Genomic DNA, 17260 nt, shown 5'->3' on the forward strand with positions numbered 1-17260 from the left:
TAAAGTCAGTTTGCTGAGAATCTAGCCTGAAAATATTTCATGAGAGTTTATCTTTTTTGTTTCTGTTAAATAACAAAAATAATTTTAAAAAACCCTCACACCACACAAAAACAAAACAAAACAAAAAAACCCCACCAAAACTGAAACAAACAAACAAGCAAAAAAAAACAAAAACAAAAACAAACCAAGAACCAACCAACCAACCAACCACACTGCCCTCCAAAAAAGCCACCCTAAACCAAAGCTAACCAAATGAAAAAAAACAACAACCACCCAAAATCCACCACCACCAAAACCCCCCCTTTGCATTCAGGTCCTGAATAATCATCTTACATTGTCTCTAAAGAAAGCAGCTGATGGAGCTGTCACCATGTTTCATAAATCTCACTGCTCAAAGTTTTATACCTTTTATCATCCAGCTTTTAACATGGTAACTTTGATTTTTTAACAGGGTCGAAATGAAGAAAAGCTATGGGAAGAGGGCAAGCCAAACTGTGCATTCTTTATGACTCACTTTTAACATTGCACAGGAACTTAGATGATTCGATCCAAGGAATTAAATTATCTTTCAAGAGTATGATTGGTAACAAGAAACTATACAAGCCTTTGGAATCATGGTGATTCTTTAAGCACATTCTGACTACTAATCTTCTTTTCCATTTCTTTTCCTTTTGAAGTTTCAAAACTGGATACAATAACAAGAGGAAATTCTGAGAGTCTAGTGCTGGTTGGTGCACCAGACCTGACACATGCCAGGATTCACATTAACAGACACCCAGCACTAACACTGCATTGCCAGTTTTATTTGCAAATCAGGAGAAACTGTTCAATGTTTAAATGCCAGGATAAATCTCACAACTAATGGATATTGTCAACAGAGCATAGCATCTTGACATCAATTCCTCTTAAAGTGAAAAACAAGCAGATTGTAAATTATACTATATTTTTATATAACTGAAGGGTTTTGCTGACTTCAAATAAAGAATCTGACTTGCACACTTTCTGACTGGTTTTAAAAACAATCCAAAAAACCACCTCTAAACTAAAGAGAAATGACTACATACTAATGTATCAATTGATAACATTTTCATTTGCATACCTCCACTGGGGTCCTGGATTTCCATATGAACTAAATCAAGGTCCCCGTCAACTCCAGCAACAGCCCTGAGAACATAATATAATCAAGTTATGTAGAGCCAGCTACAGAATAGTAATTATGTGGATGGAAGAAAAGAGAGGATTTCATACTAACCAGCTTTAGAATTCTAGCTGGGAATAAAATAAACCCCATTTATAATATCCTATTACTAATATCTATAAGGAAATTATTTTTTCTCTACTTTACATTATGTTTTTCTTAAATTTCTTTAGAATCTCTTCTACTAAAAAATGCATACAAATAGAATAAATTGAAAAAAAGGGATAGAAATATGCATGAAATTAGAAAAAAACCTTGACAATCATAAGTTGATATATACACACACAGAGATATGCAGACACATGCACTGGCAAACACTATAGCATCTTTTTACAATTAACATTTGAGACAACAAGGCAGATTTAATGCTAAAAAAGAGTTAGATTCCTTTCTTATTAGAAATATCTTAAACCTGACACATGGTTTCCATAGCAAATTGATATATCTTTGATTAGCATATTCAAGGAAAGAGCACATTCTGCTTTGACAAAGAAAGTGAAGAATAATTTTGAGAAAAATATCCTGAGAAGGAAATTCAGTCAGAGTTGATCAAAGTACAGTTTAACTTTGTAAAGGTGTAATGGGAATACAGGATGATTTTCTCCCAATATCTCTCATGTCAAATCTGCTCAGCCAAAAGATGAGTTTTCTACCCTCAGGGCTTCCATCCCAGCCTGGGAATGGCAGCCCCAGCTGTGCTTTTTTCTGGCCCTTCTATTGTCATTATTCAGGCAGGTTCTGCAGAGAAAGCTTTGAGCTGGCAGTTGTGCAGTCACAACGTGAAGCAGAATCTGGCCTCAGCCCCAGACACATCACTTTTCTCCAGGCCCTTCCCCAGCAGGGCAGGAGTCCATCCAGTCAGAAACTGCGAGCTGAAGACACGCAATGGAGATACTCTGAGTGATAAAGTGCAGCTGGATGCAGATATTAAAAAGGTCCATTTAGATACTTAAGAGAAAATGATCATTTTGATACAATTATTAACAATCAAGTGCAATAAAGTTTTATTTTGACTGACATTACATCATTTTTTAATGTTTTTAGTAGCAGTGATTTATGAGGAGTGGTTAAAAGTCAGACTCAGTGGCTCAGTGGCTCCCCATGAACATAGGCCAGAGGGAAGAAACTGGACAATTTCCACTGCTGCATAACAACCAGAAACAATCACATATGCTGTTTTTCCCTAATAAGATAAATGATTAGTCCAAAGGAGGGAAGGGATGGGGAGGGATGAGCCCCTCCAAGCCATAAGATGTCGGAGAAATATATATGAGAATTTTTTTTTTTTAGCAAATGCATGGAAAAATCTTGTATTTATTATGAATCTGATCTCTCAAACACAAACCATTTTAGCATTTTGGAGGCAATATATTAGGTTAGAGAAGATTTTTACATCCACTGAGGTATGATGAGAATATATATATGAGCAGAAGGAAGGAATCTGTGAACTTTTGGTGCTGAGTGTGCTGTTATCTATGTTTCTAGATAGCCCTAATACAAAATAAAACCTGTTTTAACTCTGTAGTCAGCAATTTGAGGGAAGAAAATATTTGCTGAATATTTTACTCTTAGTGTTGGACCTCAGACAGCTGAGCCAAAGAAACTTTTGGGTTGAATTTTCAGAACCTGAGCCTGACATGCTAATAAGCATCAATAATTCAAAGAAAGTTTTTGGGTACTTCTGAAATTACTTCTTGTATCTATAATTTATCACACATGATTTCATAAGCACAATTTGAGGCATTTGTCAATATCTCTACCTTCTCATCTTTATTTCAACAGCTCAGAATTACAATGATCTCACTTCTATCATACTCCTCCTAATAGTGGCATATGTGGACTCTAATCTTGTTTCTAGTTTAATTTTTCAGTGAAAAAAGATGTAACTGATCTGTTTTAATAAACACTCCAGAATGAAATTTTCCCACCCAGACTACTCCTCTCCTTTAGAGTTTCTTAATTATAATTATTTAATTAATTCTAAATTAAGAAGAATATTTTAAAAATATTGTGTTTTTTCATCATTGCAAATGTACTGATGAACTCTAGCAGCAAACACTGTTTACTCAATGAAGATGTTACACCCTCAAAGTCTACTTTTGAATGTCAGCTACAAAGCAGAGTTTCTGAACTCCAAAGTCCCTCTACCTAGCTTTACAAACACTTAGGAATAGTCCTTCTTTTATTGAAAAAAAGACCAAATCTCTTACAGCTGCTAAGAAAATCTCCAGAAGAGAGTATAAATAATATAGAGAATTTGAAGCTATATCCCTGAAGAATAAACTAATCTCATTTCAGCGGACTCTTCTGCCAACAGTACTTAAAAGATAATACTGTTATTTCACTTGTGCTTAAATCATGAACCAGAGGAAAAGTCGTGTGATACTCTGCAGGCAAAACACAGCCCAGGGCTCCCTGCCCAGCTTCTGAGAAAAACAGGCAAACAAAGTGCATAGAGGAACACAAACCCTGTGTGGTCCACTGAAAAGGAAAGCTCAGTTGCATATTTTTCATATTGAGGGAGAAATGTAAGACAAAGTTGGGTTTTTTTTGCATTTTCATTTACAAACTTACTACCACCACAACATAAGTGCATTGTACCAGGGTGAGCATTGTGTCCACACATCCATTCACAAGGACAGTTTGCTGTTCCCCAGCTGGCTTCAGGATAGGACCTCGTCTGTTTTATAAAGCCCAGATGCAATGGACCCTGAGAATCTGACAGCTCCTTCCTTTTTGATTGACATTTCAGAATAAGTATTAATATTTTTTTCCCTCCAAATAGAATTAAGCATCTTTTTAGGAACTACCTATACTTTTCAATTTCAGTAGAGATTGTTTTTTGGTTTGATTAAAATTCACAATAAAATGAGTGGTTTTACTTAGGTAAATTCAGGGCTTTCTGGTTGGCTTTTTAATGTTTTACATTCAGCTACTGAGTTTTCCAATGAAATTCAGACTAACTTTCAGATCAGACTTGTCTTCCTCTAGGAGAAGAAATATTTCTTGACCAAATGTACTACGGGGGATAAAGCAAGTGCAACACTTCAATACTTCAGATCACATAACAGGGTGGTTACAACACTTCAGAATTAAAATAGCCCAGCTTGACTGCAGGGTGGTGTAAATAGAAGCAGGCTCAATATGCTTCTTCCCTTTCCTGTGAACACAAGCTCCCATTATCTCCCTTGTGCTTGTCTGACACCATGTTGAGCCTCTTGGGAAAAATAGCTCTGCAGAATGCAATTTTAGATTTTTTTTCAGGGATTAGTTTTCTTATGCATATGAGGTTTTACACTTTACAGAAGTTCTCCCAAAAGATTTGCTGTACTATGACCTAATTCTTCATAATTTTTGCATTAGTGCTTCACCAGGTAATTTCACTGACCTTAACTGCATTATATCAGCATGAAAATGGTGCAATGGAGGCAATTGAAAAGCCCTTTGGGTTTGTCTTAGTAGGTGTATAAATGTGTATTTCATGATACAACCATTAGATATTTTGTAGTTCTAAATAACCATACTGAAATGCTAAGAATTTAGAATTTCCTGGTTTAAGTTTTATGGGAGACCTTTGGTATTATTTTAATAAAAAATTTTCTTTTCTACAGTTACCTCTCTTTTTCTTCCTTTAGTTCAGTGCAGCATAAGGAAAGAACTAATACTTAAAATTTCACAGTTATGCAATATCCATTATTATTATCATTAATACTATGATTCAATTAATTATCACTGACATGTAACAGTACATATCTCAAAATGTGAACCATAAGAATCAGTCCCTTCTATGATAATTATGATTCAATTTTACTTCAAGCAGGAAACTCTCTGTTTCCAGTAGTCCAGGCTCATTTTGTAGGGCAGCAATTGTCTGCCAACACTAATCAAGTGCTCTGGACATGTCTTCCCTACCTCCAGTGGACCCTTCACTGTTAAACATTTGATGCAGTTCATTTGGGTGAATATTAATGAAAAGACAGCTTCAAACAGGACATCTGAAAACAAAAACAAATCAAGACAAACAAGCTTGCTGATGTGCAGGAGCCTCCATTCAAAGACCATCTGAAAACCTGCCGTGTTCCTCCGTCTGCCTCTCTCATTATCTGCACCAGCAGCATCACTCACAGGCTCAGGTTGGCCAGGAGAGGGTTTTCCTTGGAGCTGGCTGGAACTGGCTCTGTCTGACACAAGGGCAGCTCCTGGTCTCATCCCTGAGAAGCCCTGAATGCTCCTGCTACCAAACTTTGCCACATAAAGCAGTCACACACATCACCACACAGAAACTAAACCTGCTTCAAGTGATTAAGTCAAACGTAAGAATGACTGCCCATAGACTCTTGGCTTTACACACAAATAAAAAATTCAATGACAAAGTCTCAAGGGAATCCTCTTTGCATTTCTCTACTTCAGGACATGGCTGAAATCCTCTCTTCCACCTGACACTTGAATAGCCAGGCACCCACTACATCTGACATAAATGGGTACAGTTGTGACTGAATATCTCTATGGAATTTCATTATGAGAACAGAACTTTGTCCCCTGAGAACAACTGCTTCATCAAAATAAACACATCATTTTTTATTTTTATGTTCTTACCTCTCAAGAAAATGGAAAACCTGTAGCTAAAAATAAGAGTAACAGATACCCGTAGCATAGGATCCAAATACCAGAGTGATTCAAGGATAAAGAATTCCTAAGGCTCTAGACAGCCACAAAAGAAATGTGTTGGGCCTAATTCTCTGGTAATTACCAATTCATCTCTTACTGTCCCTGGGTATATTTGTGCTGGTGTAGACAGCTGATTCACAATCTATTCTTTGCTAATGTATTACTAAGACCTATTTTGAGAAATCAAAAAGATTTCTCAATGCTGCACAAGCCTTGGGGACTGAGAAGAATAACAGCAGACACAGAGGAATCCCAAACTCCTCTTTCTTCTTCTCAAGGATTACCACATAATACAACACTTTTTAAAATGGGCTTCATGCACAAAAGCAGTTATATACCAGGCAATGGGTGGGTGTTTGATGTTTGGCTGGGATAGCTCATATCTTTGCATTCCATGCTGCAAATGCACCAAGAACTGGAAAAAGCACTTATAAAGAATGGGTGCTGTAACATCTCTTAAACAGAAATCATCACACTGGGAAAATCCAGTTTGTAGGCAGAAGTAAAACAGCAAGTGAAGTTTCTTAATTTTACAGAATAAGAAGTTGCTCAAAATTAGAAAAAGGCCAATTATTATTTATACAGAAATATAATATTTATTTTCTACATGATGATACTTTTTTTTTTTTTAATTACAGTGTGACTTAGTATTTTATTTTATTGTTAGTTTCAAATCTGCCTTTCATGCTTTTCTTTATAGCTCTTTTGGTTTCAGAATAGGATAGAATAAACTACTTCATTTAGAAGGCACCAACAACCCTCCAGTCCCACAACCTGACCAAATTTAAAGCAAGTGCTTGATGACATTGCCCAAATGCCTTTTAAGAACTGGCAGGCCTGGGGCATCAACCAGCACTCTGGGAAGCCTCCTTTGCCTCCTGAATGCTAGGAGAAGACAAACCCTTATGAAGGCTTAGTCAGCTTTCTCTTTCAAAAGAATAAATGAAACAAATAGCAAAATTAGCTAGGATGGTGTAAGAAAAGATCACACTGCATCACAGAAGAAATAAAATATTCTGTGCTTCTAAATTACAGATGATTGTACACATTTTTCACTGATGCCAATATTTTCATTAGTTCCACTATCATGAAAGATCAAATTCCACACATTAAATCTAAAAAGATATTTAAGGAAGGATCAAGAACACTTGGAAAGCAAATAAACCCTAGAAGATGATATTAATATCATTATATTTATATTGCTTATAAATCTATAATATCTATCTGAATATAAATATTTAAAATACTCAGTCTCTACTGACCTTCCCTTAATATAAATACATAACTCATTCCATCAAATTAATTGCATTTAGATTTTCATTGTGCAAAACAAAAAAAAAAAATGCTTCTTCAGGAAATGTGTGAAGATCTGGCTGCTTCTGAAAGCACAGAAAAAATGCTTTTTTACAAAGCACTGGAAAATATCATGACTGGTAATGTTTATACTTATCAGACTAAAATAAAAATCTTAGGCTATATTATTAACCTCAGTGGCAAAGCTCAAATTGAAATCAAAGAGAAACATCTGCTAAAGATATGCCCAGTGAAATGTTCTTGGCACAACCAGCCACAATCAGCAAGAGCCATGCCCTCATTTATCATGAGAGGTACAATTAGTTTGACACAATATTTTTAACACATCAGATGTCTGCTGACAGGAAAACAACACCAGACCTGGTGACCTTACAGTCAAACTCTTACAAAGCCCAATTCTTACATCTGTTGAAAACACTTGTTTCTATCTAGCACTCAGATAATTTGGGTGACAAAGGCCATAAAATACTGGAAAGTCTCACATGACAAACTCCCACTGGAAAGCCATCATGTCCATCTCTCCACTCACATCTCACTCTTTATATATTGCAAATTTCCATATGAGATAGAAATAATATAAATATCTTTATTCTATGTCGTTTTATGAGAAGGATAATTTGGCAGTGATGTACTAAACACCTGCTTCCAAATCCTTGCTGTTGCTGGCTGATACACTTTTTGAGAGAAATCACTCTGGTCTATATATAGAAAAGAGGAAAACAACCCCATAGAAAATATTTCTACTGGTTATAGATGTACAGACTCTTCAAATTTATAATTTTTATTTGCAAGGAATGTGACATTTATGAACAACCATGACTTTGAAGCACTACATTGGAGTTATTCCTATCAAATGATATAAGGAAACATAAGGCTTCTGAAACACAGCAAAATACAGACTTAATATTAAACATGCTCTTGTTGGCTCTAATCCTTACATACAGAAAACAGTGACAGATTATTTGGGTTGGAGCAAAACTGACATACATTTCAGTTGTTTTCTGTATTTTTCATAATTTAAGTGTGCTAAGTGTCAGATGTGAAAAAAATCCAGTAACAAAGTCTGTCAGAGAGAGGCTTCCACTCTTATTTCTTACCTGTTAGTGACTTGGATGGTTTTCAACCTTCATGCATTTTAAAATATTTTTATTAAAGACAGATAACCACATGCCCTCATGATTTACATCCTATATAATAATCTTGCTATGGAAGAATTGGTTACGAGGCAGACGTGACATTTCTGACACACAGTGCCACTTGAAAACAATTATACCTTTCCACAGGGTACTAAAAGACCTGCAAAGTGTATGGCCTATGAAACTTTTCTGCTATGCAGAAATAGCTCAATAGCTGTTCAAAGCTATACTTTGCAGGAGCAAGGAAGAAGAAAGTGCCTACTCAACTGTTTTGGCAGATAAGGTTGAAGCAAGCTGGAATAAATCAGATGAATGTTCTACAACCCAACCATAGGCTACTTTTCTAAAATCATGGGCAGTATGTAGGTGCAGACTGGAAATGAGGCACTTGGAAGTGTGACAAGGCTTGTGTGTTGTGCCCAGGGCTAATGAGACCAAAAAGGCAGCAGGGTAGCTTAGGTCTTTTGCCCCCAGCTCTTTCAGACAGGATCTGGACTGTCTGTGTGTCTCTGCCCTGATCACAGCCCTGCCCCTGCCTGGCAGCAGCAGCACACGTGCCAGCACACCCCTGGGCTCACCAAATTATGCTTTGGGCAGTGGGGCAATGCAGCCAGAGATGCCATAACACCTCTGTGTGCTTCGTAGCCACAGGTTTAGGCAGGTTTTGTTTTGTTGTTTTTACCCTGAGTATGGCCAGGATGATTATTTATTTTGACACAAGAGTAAAACAACTACATGAAAAACTGGGAGATGAAACCAAGATCAGGCATCTATTGCAATACTGGCACCAACCCCAGCAAACCACAAAATACCACTGAAAGCCAGATATGTTTCCATAGAGATATGGAAAATTATACTTTGCACAACTGACAAGGATCAGAGTCCATTTAGAAGTTAAAAGCCATTTAGGGAACACAAGCGTCTAGTGTAGTGTGACTTAAACCTGTAATAAAAAAATGCATACTTACACATTGTGAAAGGTGGAAGTGAGTGTGAAATTGACCCATTTAAAAAATAAGATTGATTAAAACACTATCAAAAGTTTTACCTTGGTTTTAAAGAAGCAATAACATTTTCAATACAATTACATTTTTTTAAATAAGGACAGTAACTTCTCAAATATTTTGTCAACCTGTTTAAATCACTCCTTAAATACTTCATGAGATTCATGCAAAATGTGAGATTTCTGCATAATACTTGAGCTGAAAATGAAATAATTAGATATATATGTCATCAATAAAGTCCTATTTTTCACCAATTTCATTAGCAGTGCAAGTGTAAATATTACTCATGTTAGTAGGTATGATCCAGCCTCTCTTAAGAAAACTTTGTAGATTTTTCTCTACAAAAAGACCCTTCTCTTTTCTAAAGATCAATTTCACCAGTAAAATGGAGAGCAATTTCACTGAACATTGCAGCTTGCTTTAAATCTTGGGCTCCATAGATCCAGACCTATAACCCTTCCATGTGCTGATACTCAGTATGATCCCTGGCACGACCATGACTTTGCAATAGAGGGTACAGAAACATTGCCACCATCTGCAAAGGATGCCAAGGCTCACATAGTCCCCATCTGTACCTCTGGAAACATCTTCTTGAATTAGAATGAAATACTTGCACTGCTCATTTTATTATTTCAAAAATAAAAGACTTCTTACCAAAAAAAATGATCTTTAGAAACTCGTTCCTGCAGAAGGTTCCATTTTTTTCCCAAGTCAATAGATACATAAATCTAGAAAAGGAGAAAAAAAAAGTGAAAAATTAGATGATAGGAAACAGATAACACTGTAAGGCTTCAAAGACAGACCCTATATCACCATTAGAAAGACAGATTGTACATAAATTAAAATAGAGAAAACAAACAAGCAAACCCAGAAACACATTACCAGGAGCTCAGTACCTTGTTTTTCAGAGTAACAGCCTTTCATAGAGAAATTATTTTAGAATATCATCTATAATAAAGAAAATTCTGTAACAATAACTTTTTCTTGTGCAAACACAATTCATTTGGGGTCAGATTCTTTTTTACCTCAGCATGGTTACACAAGAGGGATGGTAAAAAGGCATTTCTCCTTGATTGGGAAGCAATGTTTCCTTTATGCTTCAAGCCTTAATGCCATCAAAAATATTTAAGCCAGGAAGTCAATGGATTTAAAACTCTGCTAAAATAGGACCGAAATATATTACAGAAATGCTTAAGAGATTTGATGAGAGATGCACTTAGGGGCTTGCTCCAAAGACACTAATTTGTAACCCACGAGAAGTGGTCCTTCAGCACAGAGGCAGAAGATGGCCTGGAGGAAAAGGATTCCAGCTCCACCTTCTCTATGAACAGTTCCCCTCTGGTAAAAAAACAAATGCTAATGATATCGATGGATATCAAGAGTGCAGATGAAAGATGTTTTCCCCCAGAATAATGTGGGATCTAAAATAGCTCTTAATAAATCTCCTTCCTTTAGCATTTGCCTTCAAAATGTGTTTCCTCTAGTTAAAATAGGAAGTCTCTATCAGACTTCTAAAAAGACCGATTTAAAGCCCCCTGCTGTCTGCATGAATTTCTTATTTGATCCAATTTACATAAGATGGGTTTTCTCTTGATGTCTCTAATAAGGGGGATAAAAAAGCAAGTAAAACTGTTCTTCTCTGATGTAGAAGACACAAATTCAGTAACTAAGTGTTCAGGGGGAAAGTGTCTTAGAAGGAGTAGTAAGGAATATTTATGTTTTAAAATGACAGGTTCAATGACAAACCATAAAAGCCCCCCACAGATATCTATTATGTTCCACTATAGAAAAACAGCAATATTAATATGTAAATATAAAGGTTGTGGTAACGTAGCATAAACTCTATGGGTAAATTTGCTGAAGTTCGAATTAGAGATAGAAGAGAATTTCCCAGTTACTCTGTACTTCACAATGACTGGGTTTTCTTCCACTGCCCACTTGATTTAAGTAGATAGACCACAGGAAAGGAAACTCCAATGAGGACTCAGACTGCTTACTGTAGTATTGACCCAGTCGATGCACACACAGAAATGATTTGGGATTGAAAATTCTTCATCCTCATGAATGGGCTAAATGATTGGGCTGCAGAGCCAGGATCCTGATTTGCCTGCTAAATATCTGGCTTAGGATTTGCTGCAACCAGGGTATTTTATAACATCCTGCTCTGAGCAACCTCCTCAGGAGGACAGATGTGGCTGTGAATAGACTGGACTGTGCAGGGTGTAGAACCTAAGCTGCTTACTTCCTCAAACCCTTGTCACCACAGGCATTGCAGAAAAGATAACCACTGCATTTACCATTTTTCTAAAAAGTCCCTGCTCACTGGGTAACCTCCCTCAGCAGACTGTTTAAATCTGGGACAGATGATCATTTAATGCACTATCTTAACCCTGTTATCTAAGCTGCAAAGAAAGCCAAGAATTCAGAAGCTCCTGGCAAGAGGGAAGAGAAATATTTAGGATAAGGGATAACACTGGCACATGAACAAAGGGATATATCTTTGTCATCAATGAATTTCAGAAGAAATGGAAAGATTCTCACCCTTTGAACAATGACACCGGTACGAGAGAAGCCAAAGGCCAAACCAAACCCAGCCCCTCTCCCCCAAACCCAAACTGCCTGCTCACACACACATTTAAGACTGAAGTCTGGGACCTTAGGAGTGAATAGCTTGGCTTTCTGCAGGGGGAAGAAGCTCCTGCAATCTTACTGCACGAAGAGTGAAGTAGGACTAATAAGGCATATTCAAACTGAAATGAAATTTTAACTGACGCAGTATTTGAAATAGATAAAAAATAGCATGTAACTGACTTGCATACACATTGAACTTTCTGTAATAAAAAAAAACAAGTTACCTATATGTATTCTGTTTTTCCACAGGTACATATGATAAAACTATTAAATGAGATTAGATAGGATGTTAAAACAGTTATTTTAGCAGACAGCTAAAATCTCTGGCTGAAGCAAACAGATCTAATAGGTCTTATAATTCTGCTTATTCTCACTTATAAATGTGCAATAAGTGAATGGAAAAGCTTTTAAAAAAATATTGAAAATATTTTTCTGTTTTGCATTATTTCACTCTTTCTGCTTCCAAATGAATGATTAAATCTATTGCATCCTTGACAATTTAAAAAAAAAATAAATCTAAAAGCATTTATGTAGGCTCAGCAAATAGATGATTGTTATTCATTATAACTGAGGGGTAGCCAGAAAAAGAGCGTATAGATTTGAGGCAGTAAATGGATTAATCCAACCACATTGACTGGATTTGCATTCATTTATAGTGTCAGCTAGAGGCTAGGGATTTATTTAAACAGAATCTAGGGTTCTGAATGAAAGAACAATGCATATTTTGCAATATGAAATAAGCCCTAAATCGAATCAAAAGTTGTGAAAAGGCCATGATGCTCCAGTAGACAAAGAAGCCTTGCTGACTGCTATTTATGAAGGACCTGATTCCTTGCATTCCTCGCAGTCTCCAAAGTGCCTTTGTAACAAATCATTTGAGTAACAGGAGCTAACGTTTTTCTCCTGAGTTTTGGATTGTGTTACATTCTGATACTACTTTCTTTTAGGGAAGGTGAAGTTACTTAACTCAAAAGCCTAGAGTATACTGACTCCTCAGGGCAATTTTAGATCAACCTTCTCTCTCAAGATCATTGATTTTAGTACAGTGACCTTTATTTGTGTCAAGTTGCAATTTTGATTTTCAACTCCTTCTCTGCCAATATCACTTTATCTTCCTCTTCCTTCTAGGCCAAATATATCAGATTTCATACAAAACATAAGCAGGTTACTGACCCAGTTATAGTCAAAGGCATCCTTCATTCCTACACATCTAAGGTAAAGATGTAGGACTTGTCAAGGAAGTTGACTCTTTGGCTGACTCTTTTTAATGTCATTGAAAGGCTGAGAAAAGTCCATCAGATTACCTAACCCTTCCAGCTACTCCTGCAGAACTACTTATTGAATTTTTTTTATAGGTTATTGGTTTTTGGGGTTTTTTTGTTTGTTTTTGTTTTGTTTGTTTTTTGTTTTGTTTTTTTGTTGTTGTTGGGTTTTTGGGGGGTTTTTTTGTCCAGTCACATTTTAAGCATGCTAAACAGTAGCATTACTCCTTTTGTGAGATTCCTAACATAATTAATTAATCAAAACACAAACCAACTGCTTCACTTTGTGCTTCTACCTCCTGCTCTCTTCTGACAAATACTTCTACCCACTTGTTGTGGGCTGGACTACTTGTTAAATGCACTTTGGACTCTTACACTTCACAGTTCTGCCACTCTGTAACTACAAAAAATTCAGTAATTACATCTATTCTCAGGAACAAAAGTCAAACCAAAAAAGATATTTTCATAACAAAGGCTTTTCATTACTTCCATGAAGTATTTTATTTACATAACATGCATTCAAATTTTTTTAATTGTGTTAGCATTTCAAATCAAAGCTAAGTAAAATATTTAGTGTAATTTGTGACTTTGGTTTGCTATGTTTTTTATTCTAGTTCTATCCTTATTTGCAAACACCTGTAGATGCCTGAATTGGTTTGGGATCAGCTTATACATTAATATAATAATAAAATATTATATATTGTTAACTTATATATTCAAAAACATGTCCAAAAGGGTGACTTGATATCACTGGAATCAGTGCAACATTTTGCTGCAGAATGTGCAACTTCCCTGATTTATCTCACCACCTAAATATACAATTTCTATGAGGTATGATGAGGGTAAAATGGACTGGAGTTTACCAATATAAGTTCAAAACAGGAGTAAGGGTAAAGGTGAGTCAAGGCTGATATCAGGACCACAGCGAAAACGAGTTTGCAACTGCAGTTTTGGCACTGTGAAAAAGAGATGAGCTACACACTTACAGATGGTGTGCACACCCATCAGTGCTTAGCCCAACCCACCCAGAACACCAACTTCACAGTTTAACCAGAAGGAATCTGAAAGAGGGTAAAAATTTACAAACATGACCAGCTCCTGAATCTGAAAGCGGTATAAAGCCATCATAATATAATTACGAGATAATTATTCTACATTCCTACAGAGTCACTGATTCCACAAATCCTATTCTGCTATATGACCTTGCAGTTTGCTTTGTATGAGTTTATTTTATATCCTGTGAACATCTTTTGGAGGCAATATTTCAACTTCATTAACTTTCTACTCTAGTATAAATTGTTTATTTGGTCACTTTCTAGGGAGAAACATGTTTCATTATTATTTAACTGTATAATGCAGAAGGAGAAATATTCCCAATACCCATATCAACTGAAAATGACAGGTTTGAAACTAACCATAACCACAAAGATTTGGACATGAATAAAATAAATATTTAAATAAATCTCAAAACCACTACATGAATCCCTTCTGGGCAATTGATATTTCATAAAACCCAACACTAATCAGCATGTCAGTATTGCTTTATATAATCTTAACAGAGTAATTCCTAAATTTCAAAGAAATGCAGTATCTTCAAGCCTTACCTTGCCTTCCTTGGTATAAGCAAGTACTTTATCTTCCTCTTTTGGGTGAAAAAGGAGAGTTTCCACAAAGAAAGTGATAGGTTGTTTCTGGAAAGTGGCTCCTTCATCTGTGCTTATGAAAAGGCTCTGGTCACGGTCATTATGGGAAGAACTTACGAGAATTATCTGTAAGACAAAAACAGCAACATTCCTTTAGAAGCCTGATTTCTCTATAACAGACAACACAACCATATTTTTTTTGTGTAAATGTCAGATTTTGTACACACCTTACCTTATGTATCAAAATTCTGCAGACAAGAAACTCAAATCACCTAAGAGATAAGGACTGCAAAATTTTATTAATGATCCCTGACCAAATCTGTTACATTCTATAGCTTCTCTTGCAACCCATATCAAACTGGTTATGTTTGTCATCTCTGCTCAGAATGACTGCCTTGGTTGACTGAGGAGAAAGAACTTCTTTCTAAAATCTCTCCATTGTTTCACCATTCTCCTCTTCCTGAAATATTCTGAATAAAAAAGCAATTCACTTTGATGTAGAAGACTATGCCAATAAATTATTTGCATTTCCTTCTCAGGTCCAAACAATGCCTTGACTCAAGATAATATCCTGAGTTGTGTCCTTGTGTGACTTTTATGTCAAGCTTTAAACACTTTAAAGAAGTTTTAAAGAAATTCCCCCCACATAATTTAGTCAGAATTTCACTCATTTCAACTTCTTCACCTTTTGCTGTAACATCATGGTTCTAAAACTGCCAGTGTGAGGATCCATTTTGATTGTTTTTCCAGATCAAAAGGGTCCAGTTGGCATTCAAAAATACACCTTTATCAACTGATAGCTTGCACACAAACTGGATTTTCAAAGTCCAGCTGGGCTCTCTTGCTCACACTTCAAAAACAATTAAAAAAAAAAATCCTTAATTCAAAATGTATTTAGAATTTTCAGCAAATGGTGCAGAAAACACTACAGAATACTGATCATTGTGATAAAGTGACTGTAAATTGCTTACAGAGATAAATGGCAACGAGTTATGCAAACAGAATTACAATAATGTGAATACAGAGAAGGAAAGAGATTAACAAAAACAGTATCATTTTTATGTAGTCTCTTTTTTAGAGCAGAGCTGAAGTTAAAATTTTGAAACTTCTAATGAATTATACAGATATGACAGCTGGGCTGAGCTTTTACTGCAATTGGTCTTGGGGGGGTAAAACTATAAATTCAACATTTATAGATGCTCCAATTTGACAAGTAACTTAAGCATGTACACTTGTCCTTGAAGCACATACACAGTGGCACTGATTTCAAGGGCTTTCATGCACCTCAAATGGGGCACTTATTAAAATACACTGTTGAACAAGAGAGACAACTGCAGATAGTTCAGGGTTCATGGTCCAGAGCTGAAATCCCACACTAAAGCATATATTAAGGCAAATCTACTCCATTAGCTGCATGACTAGGTCAGTAAGAAGAGCAAAATAATAACCCATTACGTTGTTATAATCTTGTATTTTTTAATGATATAATTTACCCAAGAGTAGGAAACTGACATTTTTATTGCAAAGCCCCTGTAAATGACACCTCCACAAATGCCTTTTCTTATTTCTACTCTATCCAATGGCTTTCTGTCTCTTGGGAAGTGCTTCAAACAGTGTCAGTTTAATTCATTACTATCTACACTCCACCAGTAGCTGCTGGTGGCCTAGATAGAGCACTCAAAGATTCTTGTAACACATTCATTTATTCGGGTTTCTGCAGTGGGCATGGCATGAACCCAAAACTGAATGTGCCTGCCATTGCTGCCCTGTCCCTGTGCCTGCATCTCAAGGGGGAGTGAAGAAGTGTTAATGCCCAGCACAGAGATTTGTACTTTCTTGCCAGACTCCCATCTGTGACTTAGGCTTAAAATATCTATTTTCTCTTGGAAATAAATAAATTCAAACTATTTTCCTGCTGAGAGAGGTATATAGTGCTGATTCCTGTTTCTTCGTGACCAGAACAGAGAGAAGGACCTGGTCCCCAGAAAAGGCACAAACTCTACTTGTACAGAACAGTAATCTCTGAACCACAGCAATATTGTCTTGCTTTTTTTTTTTTTTTTGGCCCTATAAATCTTACACTTCCAAAAAATATCAAAATTTTGGCTTCAAAATAATAAAGGAATGTTATTTATAAAATAGGGAGTAGTTTTCACTGTTAATGAGACTTAAATGTAGGCATATCTAATGGATTCAACAGCACTGAAATGTAAAAAAAATACTTAAAATACTTGTTATAATGTAATGCAAACACACTGTGATATTTGCTAATGCTGTCCTTCAAAAATACTATGTATCTTTTGGAGTTAAATCTATCTTTTTAAATAGCCTAAAGATTGTAGACTTATAAGCATATATGGCAAGGTCTCTAACAATTCTTTTATTCACACACACATCATAATTC

At 36.0% G+C, this 17260-nt stretch overlaps 1 protein-coding gene across 8 annotated transcripts in view; it reads right to left on the reverse strand.

Annotated features, from left to right (window-relative positions):
* Window positions 1-17260, reverse strand: part of SORCS2 (sortilin related VPS10 domain containing receptor 2) — a 568270-nt gene that overhangs the window by 90739 nt on the left and 460271 nt on the right. For all 8 annotated transcript variants that reach the window (XM_086891222.1, XM_086891220.1, XM_086891217.1 and 5 more), the window contains 3 exons: window positions 14818-14982; window positions 9975-10048; window positions 1100-1164 (listed from right to left, as the gene is read on the reverse strand). In XM_086891222.1, coding sequence (XP_086747348.1) covers window positions 1100-1164; window positions 9975-10048; window positions 14818-14982 — 304 coding nt within the window. The remainder of the gene's footprint in view (window positions 1-1099; window positions 1165-9974; window positions 10049-14817; window positions 14983-17260) is intronic.

The sequence above is a fragment of the Cyanistes caeruleus genome, chromosome 5 (genome assembly GCF_971803275.1).
Source record: "Cyanistes caeruleus chromosome 5, bCyaCae1.hap1.1, whole genome shotgun sequence".
NCBI lineage: Eukaryota > Metazoa > Chordata > Aves > Passeriformes > Paridae > Cyanistes > Cyanistes caeruleus.